General features: G+C 34.2%; 3 protein-coding genes across 4 annotated transcripts; 2 read left to right on the top strand and 1 right to left on the bottom strand.

Annotated features, from left to right (window-relative positions):
- The first annotated feature begins 2,095 nt into the window (after window positions 1-2,095).
- LOC107948867 (steroid 5-alpha-reductase DET2) lies at window positions 2,096-3,083 on the top strand. The gene has a single exon (NM_001327551.2). The coding sequence runs from the start codon at window positions 2,206-2,208 to the stop codon at window positions 2,980-2,982; it is 777 nt and encodes a 258-aa protein (NP_001314480.1). The 5' UTR covers window positions 2,096-2,205; the 3' UTR covers window positions 2,983-3,083.
- Window positions 3,084-4,106: 1,023 nt separating this feature from the next.
- Window positions 4,107-9,465, bottom strand: LOC107948866 (acetyl-coenzyme A carboxylase carboxyl transferase subunit alpha, chloroplastic-like). Its single transcript, NM_001327550.2, has 12 exons — window positions 9,393-9,465; window positions 8,558-8,913; window positions 8,397-8,471; window positions 7,741-7,848; window positions 7,454-7,614; window positions 7,250-7,364; window positions 7,011-7,165; window positions 6,745-6,796; window positions 6,586-6,654; window positions 6,187-6,264; window positions 4,973-6,116; window positions 4,107-4,595 (listed from the first exon to the last, which is right to left on the bottom strand). Coding segments are annotated over exons 2-12 (2,286 nt in total). The 5' UTR covers window positions 8,885-8,913; window positions 9,393-9,465; the 3' UTR covers window positions 4,107-4,593.
- A 1,426-nt stretch (window positions 9,466-10,891) lies between these two features.
- On the top strand, window positions 10,892-15,067 carry LOC107948865 (ataxin-3 homolog). 2 transcript variants are annotated; one of them, XM_041111383.1, is made up of 3 exons: window positions 10,892-11,694; window positions 12,319-12,370; window positions 13,552-15,067. In XM_041111383.1, exons 1-3 carry the CDS (start codon window positions 11,472-11,474, stop codon window positions 13,568-13,570), a joined length of 294 nt encoding a protein of 97 aa, XP_040967317.1. In that variant the 5' UTR covers window positions 10,892-11,471; the 3' UTR covers window positions 13,571-15,067. The 2 variants fall into 2 exon arrangements, with proteins under 2 accessions (XP_040967317.1, XP_016739005.1); XM_016883516.2 differs by having other exon boundaries at window positions 10,893-11,745.
- The last annotated feature ends 1,722 nt before the right edge of the window (window positions 15,068-16,789 follow it).

Genomic DNA, 16,789 nt, shown 5'->3' with positions numbered 1-16,789 from the left:
ACTTTCGATATCATTCTATATTTATAGTTAAAACCATATTTTCAAATTTAAAATTTAGGAATTGTATTCTTCTTTTTATTAATGAAAAAAAAATACCAATTTTAAAGGTACATTTTTTTAAAAATAATTTTTTTATATTTTCATATTTTAAAAGTAATTGTATTTTAATATTTTAAAATTTTATAATAGCTTTTAATTTTGATATTTTAAATATAATATTAAATTGGAGAAACTATATATATAATTAAAAAAAAACTTTGGTTTCTCCAAAGACTAGAGAGAAAATCGAGCTGATGATTTTCTTTCCATGAATGTCGGCCGGCCAACATCGCTTTTAAAGTTGCTTACTTCAGGCAACTATTTTGCCCTTCAACTATTTATTTATTTATTTGGAATTTAATTTTTATTTTCAAAAATTAAATTTATATCTTTTTTAAATTTTAATATTTAAATGCAGTTGTTAACATAATTAAATTATTTTATTAAATTTATTATTATGATATTTTGAAATTAAACAAAGACTTACTTAATAATCATATAATAAAAAAATATCATTCTAATAATTATACTTATATTTTTATATCTAATAAATAAATAAAATTCCTTGAAATAATAAGAAGATAACTAAGCCAAGGATTAGATTAACATAGCGTCATGAAATTTGTTATTTTTCTTCATCATCCATATTTTGGATTTTTCAATAGTTTAAAATATTAATATTTTTTTATATTAAATTTAATAATTCCAATTATGTGGGTTTGAATCACAAAATTCATTATCTAAACTTAATTCAATACCCTTCCGCCGGCCTCCTTAAAATTCATAATTTATATTTTTTTTCCTCTTTTATCTTTATTATTTGGTTTTGATTAATTTTCTTCATTTGCAATACTAAATTTAAAATTTTTATTCAAGAATATCAAATATTATTATCAATTGGTATTGGTATTATTGTCAATACAGAAGTACATAAATTCAAGTGCGCTGAAACACGTTGTCCTCTTTTTTAAAGGTTGGAAGAGACTACAAGTAATATTACACTCATATGAAAGGAAGTAAATAAATATTTAATTTATTAATCCACTTTTATATTGCAATAATATTAATCAAGGTTAAGACTTGGAATCAAAAATATTTTAGCACCAAAATTTAAAAAAAAATTATTTTTGCATTTTAGATATAAAATTATGAAAGCACTCTATTTATTCTTCCCAAATACTTTCTATTTGGCTTTAATGGAAGTAATTACAACATTTTTCTATTTCATTTAATTTCGTAGCAACCACTTTTTTCTTTTTTCTTTTTTTTTTTAAAGTTTTAACTTACCACTCATATGTGAGCTTACAAATATTATGGTTTATATGTTTAAATTAAATTTTATAAATAATTTATATTAATTGCTTAAAATACATTTAAATTCTATATTTCATCTATTAATATATTAAATTATTTAAATATAATATAAGTTAAATTATTTTTTATCTAATGTTTAAAATAAATATTTTAATTTTTTACAATAATTTTTTAGAGCAATGTAAAACCCCAAAATTATCAAGCTACATTATTAACTAGTGGTTAGAAGAAATTATAGTGCACTTTCCGAGGCATGGGATTCGAATTTGCTTGAATCTTATAATTGTTATTGTTAAGAGGTTTATTTGAGATTATACTAAAATAAATTTTACAAATTACATTTTTCAAAAATATTTTTTCTTGAAAAAGCATTAGAAATTAAAATCATATTTTACCCTTTTATTAAAAAATAAGTAAATTACTCTACTTTATATTAAATTAAAAAAAAATTAATTATTTTAGTTAAAATTTTATTCTTTTGCACTGTTAAAACTGAAGTGAATGACAAAATAACTAATTACTATATAAATATATAAAAATTAATTTTTAATAATAAAATTAGATAAATAAAATTTTTAACAATAACAAAAATATTAATTTACTCTTTAATCTTAAATATTAGAGAAATTAATTTGCTTAAATTTTTAAATAAAAAAGAATGATAATATTATTACCGAAAAACAGTATTAAATTGAAAAGCTAACCTTAAGTGATAGTAATTGCTGCAGGTAGAGGGACAATAGGTAAGACAGCCGAAGTACCGCAAAGTTGTACTCACACTTATTAAGTAGCATTCCCTGGGATTCAGATCCTTCTTTCTCATCTTCAACATAGAAAAGAGAAGACAAGAAAATGGCCTCCGATCAGACCCTTTTTCACTACTGCCTCCTCACTCTTTACATAATTGCTTTACCAACATGGATCAGCCTTTACTTCCTCCAAGCCCCTTATGGCAAGCACAACCGCCCTGGTTGGGGTCCTACCATCTCTCCACCTTTGGCTTGGTTCCTCATGGAAAGTCCCACCCTCTGGCTCACTTTCTTCCTCTTTCCCTCCGGCCAACATTTCTACAACCCTAAATCATTCCTTCTCATCTCGCCCTTTCTCTTTCACTACTTCAACCGCACTGTCCTTTACCCTCTTCGGCTCGCCAGGAACACCACCCAAACCAGGGGTTTTCCAGTGAGTGTAGCTTTTATGGCGTTCGGGTTTAATCTTTTGAACGGTTATTTGCAAGCCAGGTGGGTGTCGCACTATAAGGACGACTATGAAAATGAGGAGCTGTTTTGGTGGAGGTTTCTTGCTGGATTGCTAATTTTTGTAGTTGGTATGTGGGTGAATGTTAGGGCTGATAAAGTGTTGGTGGGACTGAAGAAACAAGGTGATGGTGGATATAAGATCCCAAGAGGAGGGCTGTTTGAGTTGGTGAGTTGCCCCAACTATTTTGGGGAGATTATGGAGTGGTTTGGGTGGGCGGTGATGACATGGTCTTGGGTGGGTTTTGGCTTCTTTCTCTACACTTGTGCCAACTTGATGCCTAGAGCTCGTGCCACCCGCCTTTGGTATTTGGAGAAGTTCAAGGACGATTATCCCAAAGACAGAAAAGCTGTGATCCCATTCATATATTGAAGATTTGATATTTGTGTTTAACCCACATATGATTGATTCGGTGATCAAGTTGTATCTTTTTAATGGTTTGATTAATAAAAAATCAGATTTCTTTTCTGTTATATCTTGTTCTTTGTTCAAACCATAAACAAAAAAATTAAGCATTGGGCTGCAATTAAGTGCAAATTTTACAGGTAAAAGAATATTGCCCATTATCATCAAATGACATGCTATCGGCGAAATAATTTGTCCTTGCTGGACGTGGAATGCAAATTCAGATTTTGTGGCAGTGTGTAGAGATCATGACAACGATATTGTTAACCATTTACTTAGGCACAGTTTAAGACGGATGGCAAATTCGGTATCATGAGCATAGGATGCCATGGATCGGTAATCCAGGTAAAGTAGGTGCAAAAGCTGTCATTAGGAATCACATAAGCAAATGGGTCATGAGCATGGTTGCCAAACTATAGGAATTTAGAGCATGGACACAAGGAAACTTGAAGTGGAATTTGGTGAATGACTGCAGGATGCTCCTTAAAAGGTTTCGAGAGGGTCATTGAACATGTGTTTTGTTTAGGGAATAGGAGTGCCGATGGATTGGCAAGACTAGGTAGTGGCATGCGGCTCCTGCCTCAGTTGAATACCTCTGGTTTGCGATTTGATGAACATTTGTAATGAACTACCAGAGGGTGTGAGTTTTCATTTTTTCATTTTTTTTTTTTTTTGGTTGTTGTTAGAGCTGAGGGTCAGACCTGTGTTTTAACTTTTGAATGCACCTTTTCCTTATCAGAAAGAAGTCTACACTAGAATTGTTCATGGAGTTTCTATTCTTTAGCAATGCCAATGTGAAAAAGCGATGGCATACTCGCACAAAATGGTTGAAAGTGCAATACCTTTTTTACTCATCATAGCATGTTATGAAAATTAAAGCACCTTCAGAAATCTGTAACAAATAGCATTGAACCCCTTGGGAATACCCAGGCAAATATCATCCTAAGAATGGGGATCGCCTAAAAATAGTAAAGCATAGATCTTACTCCTCAACAAAACAAAACTTAATACTACATGAAACATATTTTGGACAAAGCGGAACCAAACATCACAACACCTTGCATTCCCATAGACTACTGAAGGAAACATGATTCTGCCATAAACCCCGCAGAAAAATATTATGTAATAACACAGATAAAACAGGGGAAAAAACAAGAGGTGTTATTCCTGACATTTGGAAGTGTGCCATTGGCTATTCAGTTTCCCCTAGCGATCACACAACTATACAATGTTCTTTGTCTATGAGTAAAGAGAAACAAACACATTCTACCATAAGCAGGACAAAAAGTAACATCCAAAGGGAAAATTTTTATCAGCTCTAATTCAGAACGTAGAAATTCAGCTTAGAAAAGAAAAAGAAAAAGAGACTGGGCAGTAATTGTTCGCCATAATCAATCAGTGTTTTAATAGATGCAAAACCTTGTGTCCTCTGGCCTGCAGAAGAGTGTCGACTTGGTTGGCTCTTGCAAGGCTTGATTTTTTGAATAATTCAGATGTAATTTTAGCTCTTCAATCAGACTTCAAACACCATCTCTTTCTATAACATCTACCTCAGTAACATTCCGACAGAAATCAAGATCCTGTAGTACAACATATATTACAAAAGAATACAAGTCAATAGTACAAATCACATAAATAGTGAAGTTCGTAAGATTTTATGCTAGCCAATCTATAAAAAAAAAAAAAGGCTCATTTATGATTATAGTTGTAATGAACAACAAAAATGCCAAAGTATATAGACAAATTTTAGAGATACGCATTTCTTTCCCTAATTGTTATAGACAAGAAATACTAAACGGCATTTGAGTGTCAACTAGCTATAATTATTCCAAACCTTGTTCTAAATGGTATATATCCTTTAGCATCCAAATAAATAATGTCAGGAATCTCAATTGTTCATCAGAAATTAAAAGCAAAGAAAGGAACCAGATAATGTAAAATGCAAGGAGCTACATACACTGAGCGAAGCTGCTGTTTGCACCCAAATTGATCTCTAGTCTAGGTTCCTCATACTTGGTTTCCTTTTGCAAACTTTCATCAGCCCCAGCAGAATACTGTTCGACTTCAGAATTTTTTTCCTTCAAGTCTTCATACTTCTCTTTTAATTCTGAAGAGATGATAGCTTCAGAAAGTCTTTGCTTTATCTGCTTTTGTATAGCCTCAATCTTACTTTTTGACTCAGTATCAGGTTTGTTTCCTGCCATTGCTATCTCCAGCTTCAACAACTCAATCATATTTTTCAATTCCGATGAACCGACAGCATTTTCAATTTTCTTTTTAATTTCTTCATTCAAATGATCCACCTTATTTTTGAAGATTGAGGGTGAATCTTTCTCGCTTAGGACTTTTGCATTTGATTTTACACCCTCAACAATCAAACCAATGGACTTGAGAGCGCTAATCATTTCCAGTTCTACTTCTTTCCTCGTATTCAGAACTTTGTCCTTAAGCCCTTGATCTAAATCAGCAAAGCTGGATGAACCTGAATTTTGAACCTCAGCCTTCAATGCTTCAAGCTTCTCATTTATCTCAGGCCGACTCATGATTTCATTGAATTTCTTATTAACTTCTTGCTTCAGTGTAGCAGCATCTGAGAGACTCTTGGCTTTAGAAAACTCCTTCAGCATGTCAAGCTTATATTGTAGGGTTGGGTGATTTGGAGCTGCTGATAGCTTCTGGTTGAATTCATCTTTAAGCTTCTCAATCTTATCCCTTATAACAGGATTCATGAGTTGGTCCCTTGAGTTTACTTTTGAAACTTCTTCTCTCAGCATATCAAGCCTGTCCTTCAAGCCTGTGGCTTTGATGGCCTCAGAGTATTCATGATCAACCTCCTTTTTCAATTTTTCTATCATGTCCTTCAGAGCCATTTCAGGAGGCTTGCTGGATGATTCCTTGGCTTTCAAGATTTGCTGTTTCAGCTTTTCAACCTCACCTTCCAACTCCTCATTTGGGGTTGTACGAACAATTTGGTCCTCCTCCTTTTTCATATTGACCTTTTTCTTGGGATCTACCTGGGCATTTTCTTCGAAGCCACCCAGTTTTCTGAATTTATGCGTGCGATGTTTTAGTAGCTTTTCTGTGTCCATTGCAGTGAGCTCCTGCAGAATGAATTTTGTTAATATATTATAGCATGATTCTCGATGAAGAACAACTGTTAGTGGAACTCACATCCATTGTTTCATTAATTGCGGCTTTTATTTGTTGTGAAGTCCAAGCTGGATCTGCATGGGCACCACCCAGTGGCTCCTGTCAAAAGTAAATTATTGTCAGATGCCATAGAGATTAACATGAACTTCCAAAAGGAAACAACAAATCTGGAGCAATATTCAACCATTAAAGCTGTTGAAAGGCAAATACTTTGAAAACCAAATACAGCATTTTCATCAAACATCAGAGATAATATGCTAAGGATGGTAATAAAATGGTTTCAGTAATCATCTCTGCAACAGAGATAATATATGGTTTCATTATCATATATTTTATCTAGAACTAGGAATGGAGAAACAAAAAAAAAGGAAAAGAAGAAAACTAATTAATTGAAGGCATGATAGCAACAATGTTAATTACAGGAATGATTCCATCACAAATTTGCAGCCTGCACAACTCTGGGGCAGTAATCCTTAGCTTCTCAGCTGCCTGCATATAGATGAAAACCTTAAATACTCTTTTTATAAAAGGAAAATCAGTACTAAAAGATAAACCTAAAAGCAATAACTGCTTTCAAACCTTAGGCGAAGCTTTGGCAGTCTTCCACAAAATTGCAGCACAAGCTTCTGGACTATACCATTAAAAAAATTAAATTAGAGGAAAAAAGAAATACCAGCACATGTAGAAATGGTATTTAAAGATGATCAATATATACAAGGAATAAAATACAACCTTACCCAAAAGTTCTAACAAATTGCAATTTCATATATTGTGTGGGTATGGAAGGGCAGATTGTATAGATTTAATTGGCATTCAATAAAAACAATATTGGAAAACTCAAATACCTGGCAACATAAAAGACTGCATTTTCCAGCATTAACAATTTATTAGCACAGCCAATGGCCAAGGCACCACCAGAGCCACCTTCCCCAATAACAATAGAAACAATTGGGACCTTCAGACCAAACATGGTCCTCAAATTGTGGGCAATAGCTTCACCCTACATGAATGTAACGCATAAAAACCAGTTGAGCTAACATTAAAAGTCAATTCAGTACACTTTAGAAAACAATAGTCCTCATACTTGACCCAGCTCCTCAGATTTAAGGTCAGCATATGCCCCAGGAGTGTCGATAAAAGTAACTATAGGAAAACCATGATGATCTGCATAATACATCATGCGTAAAGCCTTCCTGTAACTGTAAGCATTTCTTAAATATCAGTTAAGAGTGACATAGACTACCTCTTTCATAGGTAAAATCCAACATGAAAGTTTCATTCAACTTACCCATGGGGCGTTGGCATTCCAAAGTTGCGGTGAATATTCTCTTTAGTGTTTCTACCCTTTTGCTGACCGATAAACATGTATCGCCTATCATCGATGGTTCCTATACCAGTAACAATAGCTGGATCATCATACCCTGATCGATCTCCATGAAGTTCCACAAACTGGACATAGGAGAATATACAAGACATTTATTAAAACAATTCTTCACCTTCTGCACACTGGACATTAAAGATAATTTTGATGGAAATTTGCAGAATTTAAAGCTAAAGGGCATGTAACCAACAAACCTTATCGGTAATGCTAAATATATGATCAAGGAATGTAGGTCTATTGGGGTGTCGGGCAATGTGTACACGTTGTATAGGGGTCAGATGTGTGTATAAGTCCTTTAGAGCCTGAAATAAATAACAGAAAGGATGAGAAGAGTTAACAGGAAACCACAAACATGACAAAACATCAATATCTTTGACAGGGCATCAACACGAAACAGTGGATAAGCCTTTTTCAAAACATTGAATTAAGCTCTGCCTTTATTACGTAAGGTATCAGGCTTACGTAAAGAAGAATCATAGATTTTGGAGTTTAACACTATAGAATTTCAAGCAAGTATATAATTGTTCCATTATTGATCATCCTTTGCGATAAGTAAATGAATCCAAAGCCAAAATCAAGTACAATAATAAAATTTTACATAACCAGTAATGAATGCCGTAGCAAAGGCAACAGGAAACTTTTATTGCCCAATATGCAGAGTAGCACTTCCTGGCCTAATATTCAGTTTTCGCATAATTAAATTTAACACACGCTTACTCAACTTCACTCTCATTAACAGGCTGAAAATGTATTGGTTCAGACGGTTATATAAACAGATAACTAGAAATTTTATTACTGCATGGAAACAACCAAAGCATTCCCACAATTGTCACAAACTTAATGCTTATACCTGTTGATACTTATTCTCCAACAATATAATCTGATCACTGAAATCCAAACCAGTTTCATTTGCCATTCTCCTCACCTGCATATGAAACAAGCACAAAAGTTAAAGCAATACTGGCATGTTTTTATCAACAAAATCAGCAATCACTGGAAGTAAGAAATTACGTCAATCATCTTCTTCTCGATTTCAACAAGGGGCTTCTCAAAATCCAAAGTAACGGGCTTTTGCTTTTCTTTCAAAGGCTTGAAATGGGAGAGATGAGTTAGGACCCCGCCTTTCACATTTGGATCTGGATCTGCAGGCCATGGATATTCATGCTTCTTCCCTTTCTTTAGCTTTGCAACTACAGTTGCATCCCTTTTTTTCACGGAAAATGGTGCCTTCCCTAGGGTTTTAAGAGGGATGCCGCTCACGCCGTTACTGGAGCTTCGAAGAAGATCCGAAGCTGAAGTTCCAGTAAATGCAGCTGTAGAATACGCTATCGAAGCCATCACACTCTAAACTTCGATTTCTCCAAACTCTATAAAAAAAAATTCAAACAGTCAAATGTCCAAATTTCAGTCTAATGATTAGAAAAATAAAAAAAAAGTCAATTTTCTTAAAATAATTTAAACAGTACTGCTAAGTAAGATAAACGAGGAAAAAGTAGCAAAAAGAAAAAAATAATAATAATAAAGAAGCTCCTAATTTAGCTTTCCAACGATTACACGAAGTAACATTTTGATCTCTGATTTTTACCAAAAAAAAAAAAACTCCTAACCAATCCTTCTGAATACTTAGTTTACACTTAACACATGTCTGAGCTGAAAAGCACATTTTAAACTGAAAAGAACACAAACTTGAGGCCTCATTTCGTTCTTTACCTCCATTTTCTCAGCAACCAAGCAGATAATCATTCAAAAAACAGAAAATAAAAGAAAGAAAGCGAGACAAGTAACAGTAACGATATATGAATCAGCATAGAACAAATTAAATTACAAAAAGAGAAGATGAAATTACCAGAGAGCAAACGTAAAGGAGACAGAAAGAATCGAAGATCTTTGGAGAGAGAGAAAGAAGATCCGAGAAAAAGAAAGAAGAGGCGAAAGAAATGAGTTTGAAAAGGGTGAAAGAGAAATGCGAGTATTAAATTTTTAAAGAGAATAAAAAAAAAAAGAGAGAGAGAGCTTCGTGGAGATCGTCAATTAAAATGCCTTGTTTTACCAATTACTAATTAATTTTAATTTTAACCTTTACTTATTATTATTTTTCTTTCATGTGCTCATTGTCGATACTTCTTATGTGACAAAGAGGGACGGATATAAAGAGCCAACAATTTTCGGTTAGGCCGTTGAAAGAAAGAGGTGACTCGGTCTTGTAATTCGCACGTGTCGCAGCCCATGGGCTCGATTGATTCGATGACCCTTTTTCTTGGGCTCGCCTCCGGAGTCCGGACACCGCTTTAAGATTAGATTCCTTTTTTATTAATAAAATCAATCATTTTAAACATTATTTTTTAAAAATAGCTCTCTCCCAAAAATTGTTGATAAATTCTTTACTAACATCAATCCTATTAAAAAAAATTATTAATAAATAAAATAATTATAATATGAAATACTTTAATATGAAATTAATAAAAATTTAAATTCATGATAATTAATTTTAAATATTTAATTTTACCCTTTCAACTAAAACATCATCCCGTTTTTATTTTAATTTTTAACAAATATATTTATTAGTAAATTTTCTATACATATTAAGGTGTGCCATAATCTAATATTTATTATTGAATTAATAAAAGATATTGTAATTGAACATAATAATTATTGTTTCTATAATCAGACTAAATCGTCCAGTCAGATTGATTGGATCAGGACTTGCAAGTTCATTGAACCGACTAGACTAGATTAAAATTTTTTTTTATATTTTAATTATTTATTCTATTTAACTAAACAAATTAAACCAAAAACCCACATTCTAAAAATCTTGATAAAAATATAGGGAAAGATGTTGGATCACATAATAAATAGAACCAGGAGGATATATTTATAAAATAAGAAGAATATGGCAATTATTGGAGGAGAAATTTTAATAGTTCATAGAATGTAAGATAATCATATGAGTAATAATTTAGTTTTAAAAATGCGGGAATCATGAGTTGGAGTCTACTTATCAACCCAGTTGATTGAATTCAATTTTGATGCCTAAACCATGGAAGAGTTCATGGATTCACTTTTTAGCAATTATGATTTCTTCAGTTTAGGGATTAAAATTTAAAATTAAATAAGAGGCGGAATAAGCTTTAAAAAAGTGACGTAGACGCCATGGTTGGGAATGTCAATTGTGTTTGTTAGAGTAGGTAAAATGCAGAGTGATTAGTTGATCCATTTTAGAAAATATTAATAATTAACGAGAGCTGTAAATTTTCCTTTCTGACTCAGTATCTTTGGCCCACAAGCTTTTTAATGGAAATCTCAGAGTTGACATTTAAGGGTATAGTGAATTTATTTTTCCCTTATTTTGTTTTCTGTCAAACTAAAGAGTGAACAAATTTTGAAAGAGACGGAATTGCAAAGTTGCGGCTTGTTTCTTCTATTTCGACTCCAACCGTCTCTCCCACATCTTCTCCATTCGTTGCGCTTAACCATTATAGTTGTTTACGTCCTTTGGATGTGGAAGTAAGCTGATTGAGCTTAACAATTGATATAGACCGTCAAATGCTTTGCAGAAAAGGGTGAGAAATGTGTGGGATTTCTTTCGACACCAACAACTAATAAGAAATATACTTGGTTACTTGAGAACAGAGCATATGCTCATGAGATAGTATGCCTCTCTCTTTTTCATCTTCTTCATAAAGCTAAACAATGAATAAAGGCGAAACCGAAAACATCATCATCGTCATCTTTAGCAAGTTATATATTTCAGTATCCTTTGCACGTGCTGAGTTACCCCGCATAACGGACGTCGAGCCGACTGTCGAGCCAAATAAAATTGAAGTCAAAAGGGCTTTAGGGTTTGATAATTAAAGTTACCAACGAGTTAAGGGTCTGTGTTTACTACTTTGAGAATCTAATTGACTGGTTTGTGGGCAATGGAGGGATGTTGTACCTCATGGTACAAAAATACAAGCTTTGTGCTGTCCACTGCGTCAACACGGTGTTGCAAGGACCTTTCTTCTCCGAGTTCACTTTAGCGGCGTTGGCTTCCTATCTTGACACCAAGGAGCGCCAAATGATGTTCCAAGGCACTCCGCCGCCTCCCGTGGCGATTTCCTCTCTGAGGATTCCCACAATGTCTCCCCGGCGGCGATTTCAGTATCCTGGTTCTTCTTTCTCTTTATCCTTTTCCGTTGCCCAAATAGGTGTAGATAATGGTAAAAATCTATAATTAAGTGTGAAAAATAATGGTTCCCTTGTTGAAAATATTAGAACATTTACTTGCTCATAATGTGGAAAGATCGAATAAGAAAAGAGTTGGGAATTTCGGGTCATTTTTTGTATCTAAGATTAAAAGAAAAAAGAGTTTTCTTTTTTTTTTGGGGGGTCATATAATATCATAAGCGTTGAACGTTTAGTTCTTTTGAAATTTCAGCAACTAGGATTAGCTATTCAGCGACAGAATTTGTTAGATGAATACATGGATGATTTGAATGTTTCAGTCAGTTTGCGTCTGGTATTGGGTTTTACTTCTGTTGACTTCAATGTTATGATTGTTTCCATAGGTTAAAATTCGAACCTCCTGTTTATTTTCTTTATGGTTTCAAGTAGATAATTTCATATTAATTTTCTATTTGTGTCCTGTTAGATAAACAAGCACGAAGCATCCCAAAAAGTTGGGAACAGTATGCAATTTATATGGCACTACCCAACTATGTGTTTAACATGGAATCCATTTATATCTTCATTTCATGCGAACTGAATCCATTGCATTTTTATGTTTGATCCAGTGGTTTTCGATTATATCATCTTGGCCAACTTGCCCTTGGATGCACATATGTGGTGAGTACAATTCATGTGGTGTGAACGTTTGAAATCTACATGTATATTCTAAATGTAAATGCATCTTTTATTCCTGGATTACAGATTGCATTCATTATGTGGATGTAATTGGTACTACTTCTAATCAAAATTTTAGCCTCACTTATCTGGCTTTTCAAGATAAGCCGGATTAGTACTGTGAAACACTTTCTTTTAGTGTTCTTGTTGTTGACATGGAAAAAACTTGTACATTCCCAAAGAAGGCTGTGTGCATGCGTGTCAACTGAGGCAGAATATTCAATATCTCATGCTTTAATACTCTCATCCAGGAAATTAAAAATGAAAAAAGAGAAGCATCTTTTGTTCATCGTAGTGAAACACATGAGAATCTCAAAATGTATTTGAACCAAAAAAAAAAAGAGAGAGAATCTAGAGATGTACATTACTTCTGGCCTATTACTATCCTGTTGTTATCTGGCTGGTGATTTGGGTGCTTATCAAGAAGTTGTGTAGGATAAGGCATTCACCATGAAAAAAATTTATGATAAATTGGTAAATTCTGTTTATGGTATTCTTCAATCTTAGTAGGTTATTGGAATCTGCGGTTGGTTTTTACATATAATGTATTATATACATCCTATAGACAAAGCAAAAGAATACAGTAGATATGGTAAAAAAATTCACCTCCATAGACCTTAAGTTTAAACATGTTTCCTATTATGTGAATATATCAAGTGTGAGGTCTGAGGAGCAATTCATAGAAATCTGGAGGATATCATTAGGAAGGTTAAATTTAAAAACGCTGCTGGTTTCTCTTCAAATCAGTGGGCTAGGAAGTTGACATGGGCCACTGCTGAGTTTAGGGTATTAGAAGCAACTTGGCACGATAATAAGAAGAAAAAGATAGACCGTCCTTCGTAAAATAATGACATTTCAGTATCCATTCATGCATCCCCAAACACGTTTATCAAGTCAATATTCTTACTTGTAGGGTGTCCATGATTTGACACATAGAATCGAGTTATGCACTTTCCTATGTTCTTCTTCTTCCGGCATTTAGTTTTGAAAAGAGTCCTTTTTTTTTCTGTTGGCTGCTCAAACAAGTGAATGTGAATGTGTCGTGTGTGATCTATTTTTGAGATGACTTGCTTGTTTTGTAGCTTTGTCCTGATGATAACTATTCTGAAAATTCTTGTTCATAGGTTTTGCAAAAGGCTTTAGAAGTATGGGATTACCATAATAATCCCCTCAACTGCCCACTTGCTGAGCCAGCCCAAATTGACCCTGAGCTGGAAAATGCTTTCATTTGTCATCTGCATGACCATTGGTTTTGTATCAGGAAAGTGAATGGAGAATGGTAGAATTTCAACAGTCTTTATACAGCCCCAGAGCACTTCTCTAAGTTTTATCTCTCAGCCTATCTGGACTCATTACAAGGAGCTGGCTGGAGCGTTTTCCTGGTGAGGGGAAACTTCTCGAAAGAGTTCCACATTTCTTCCACTGAAGCTTTTAATAGTTACGGGCAGTGGCTGTCCCCTGAGGATGCTGAAAGGATAACTAAATCATCTGACGTGACCACGCCCCGAGGCTCAACAAGTTCTAACCCTGATGCCATTGAGTTACCTAAAAGACCCATGACTCGAGCCTGGGCTAAGCGCCTTCAAGAAGCTGTTTCAGCTTTGTTTGCTCAACTTTGGAATGAAAACGAGCTCCATGCCAAAGGAAAAGATTGGGCCAGCTCATTAAAGGCTCCTTGCAATCTCTTGCAAGTCAACCTCAGCTCATATCCAGCTCCAAGAGCTGCGTTCAGCTCAACTTAGCTCGATTGAGCTCATTTCTACTTTTAATTCTTGCGTTTATTATGCTGGAATAAAATACTTAATGTGTCTTTAGTTAAATTAGTTATATAGTTTTAGTAATTAATTTGTCATAATCTGGACAATATAATTAATTAAGTGTTTTAATTATGTCTAATTAAGTACTTAATTAACTGTGAGTTTTTAATGTGACTTAATCTATTACAAGGCTTAAATATGTTTGGCCGAATTTATGGTGTGGGTTTAATGTGTTTGTGCAGCCGAATTAATATGTCCAAAAGGAATTTAATTTGCTGATTTAATTGGAGCAGGTACACTCTCCCCAGGACGGTATAGGTGCATGGAAGGATTAATGAAGGTGTGCTGATCCTTGGTGTCTCCCAAGTAACTATTCAGCCGAGCTCTTCAACTCTCCAAGATGGCCAATTAGCTGCCCAAGGCAAATTAAAAGGTTTCACACCAGCCGATTATTCCTTTCACACCAAAGGCTATTCGGTTTTGCTTGTTCACACTCAAGTGACCATTCTACTTAGCTTGTTCATACTTCATGACCCGTGATGTGCCCTAAGCAGCTCATAAACTCCCAAGAACATTCGGCTGAACGAAGCAGCACAATTAAGGTCATTCAAGCAACTTGGCCGATCCGATTCAATGCATTTCAGCTCCAAATTATTCCATTTTATTTTCCAGCTGAATTAAGGCATCTAGAAGCTGTCCATTGCGGTTCTCCATGCACAAGAAACTTCAAGGAAACTTCTTAAGGAATTCTGGAATTTTCAGCTAACTATTTAGTTACCTTAAGAGCCTATTCGGCTAGCCTATGTATTGCCTATAAATTTCGGCTCATTTCAGCTTGTAAAGGACTTTTGTCAAATTAATATATGAAACTTTGTTTCTGTGAGGTTAACTTCCTTTCAAATTTCGTACGAGTCTCGAGCTACTTATCTAGTGTGCAAGTGGCGTCAACCGAACTGAACTTATCACCATTTCTTGGTGTGTCGTTCTCCTATCCATCTACCAACCATCTTTCACCTTAAGCCATATAAGACTCGGGGCGATACTTGATATAGTATCGAATCAATCTTGACACTTAAGTTCTAACGTCCATCTTCATCAACTATTAAGCTATCTTTCTTTCTTGTTAAATCGACCCATTCACCCATCTAAACTCCGTCTATCATTCACCCTCTTCGAACCTATTTCGTCATATATTTCTATACTTAACCAAAATTCATCCATTTACGAAATCGAACGAAACTTCTCGTCGACGATCGGGCAACTAACGTAGACTCGACTCATTCAACCAAGCCGGATCACGTGATCATCCAACTTAATACAAGCTCCTCCAGAAAGAAACAATACTCAACAGCATCCAGATCAGTTGGATGAAACAGATAGGCAAATGCTTTTGGATATGGAAGATGAGAACTTGAAGGCTGCAATCGCTGCCAGTCTGATGGATTCTTCCCCTGCCGCAGCCATGACTGAGGCTAGCAATCCTAAATCTGAAAACAAAGCCCGGAAAAAACTGCAAAAGAAGAAAATTTTCTGACATATTGGGCAAGTGACAATGGTTCATGCGACGTTTTAGATGGTTTGAGCAAACATATTTGGCTCGAGGTTGTTTGCTTTGTAATGTATATACATTGGGTTTTTTACCTCAATATTATAAAAAAAAATTTATACACCAAAATAGGTTGTCAGCCAGATTAATTACGAAAATGGTATGTTTTTTTAGGTCGTGCCTATCTGACAAGCACAACTGATTTTTTTAATATTAATTTTTTTTCGTTTAAAAAATTATTATTATATATTTTTTTCGAGTTAGTATACAACCCGTGTATATGGAAGCATACATACATGTTGTGCCTACCTGACAGGCTCAACTAGTTGAGCCTATCTAACAGGCACGACTAGTTGTGCCTTCTTGGTAGGCACAACTGGTAGAGCCCACATGCTTAATTTTTCCCTATATATTCCCCCGAAAATCAGATGAAGAATATACAGAAAATTTAGCAGCAAAATAGAAGTAAGAAGAGAGTGAGAAGAAGGAAAGAAAGGAAAGCAATAAGAAGGATAAGGTATTTTAATTTATTTATTTTTAAATAGGATGTAGAATTTTTTAGAAATTTTATTATTTAAAATTTTGTTAGATTAATAATTTTGTTAGCTTCTGAATAAAAAATTTTGCATTAAAAATTTTATGTAACTTTTTTCTATTCGAAACTATTTTGAGAATTTTGAAATTTTTTTAACAGATCTAGTATTGAATATGGAGAATCAGTTTTTCGTATGCGTCTATTTTTATGGAGAAATTTTGACAACAAGCGTAGGATGTATATTTGAATGTCGCAAACAAGTAGCAATGAGATTCAATAGAAATATCTCTTTTGATGATATGAAGGAAAAAATTAGTGAAAAAATTTATAAACCTTGTGGGAGAAGGATCTCGAAACTTTTCTACAAGTTTCCAGTTTCGACGGATCCCATAAAATTCACCGAAATGGAACTTGTAGACGATGAAGACGTGGAGACAATGATCGCTCTTTATTGTGGGACTTGGAGCAACCAAAATGCACCGATTCAGTTATTTGCTGAGTTAGCTGGTGTGGAGGAAACTGAA

The sequence above is a fragment of the Gossypium hirsutum genome, chromosome A04, assembly GCF_007990345.1.
Source record: "Gossypium hirsutum isolate 1008001.06 chromosome A04, Gossypium_hirsutum_v2.1, whole genome shotgun sequence".
NCBI lineage: Eukaryota > Viridiplantae > Streptophyta > Magnoliopsida > Malvales > Malvaceae > Gossypium > Gossypium hirsutum.
Note: the sequence above shows the minus strand (reverse complement) of the source record. Positions and strands in the feature narration are given on the sequence as shown.

Bases quoted from the DNA above. Each gene is read 5' to 3' on its own strand.
- LOC107948867 (NM_001327551.2), top strand. From the start codon at position 2,206: ATGGCCTCCGATCAGACCCTTTTTCACTACTGCCTCCTCACTCTTTAC.
- LOC107948866 (NM_001327550.2), bottom strand. From the start codon at position 8,884: ATGGCTTCGATAGCGTATTCTACAGCTGCATTTACTGGAACTTCAGCT. The intron at 7,166-7,249 runs GTATGAGGACTA...ACATTCATGTAG, and splicing joins AATCTGAGGAGCTGGGTCAA to GGTGAAGCTATTGCCCACAA. The intron at 6,265-6,585 runs GTAATTAACATT...TACTTTTGACAG, and splicing joins TTTGTGATGGAATCATTCCT to GAGCCACTGGGTGGTGCCCA.
- LOC107948865 (XM_016883516.2), top strand. From the start codon at position 11,472: ATGTTGTACCTCATGGTACAAAAATACAAGCTTTGTGCTGTCCACTGC. The intron at 11,746-12,318 runs GTAAAAATCTAT...TGTTTGATCCAG, and splicing joins CCAAATAGGTGTAGATAATG to TGGTTTTCGATTATATCATC.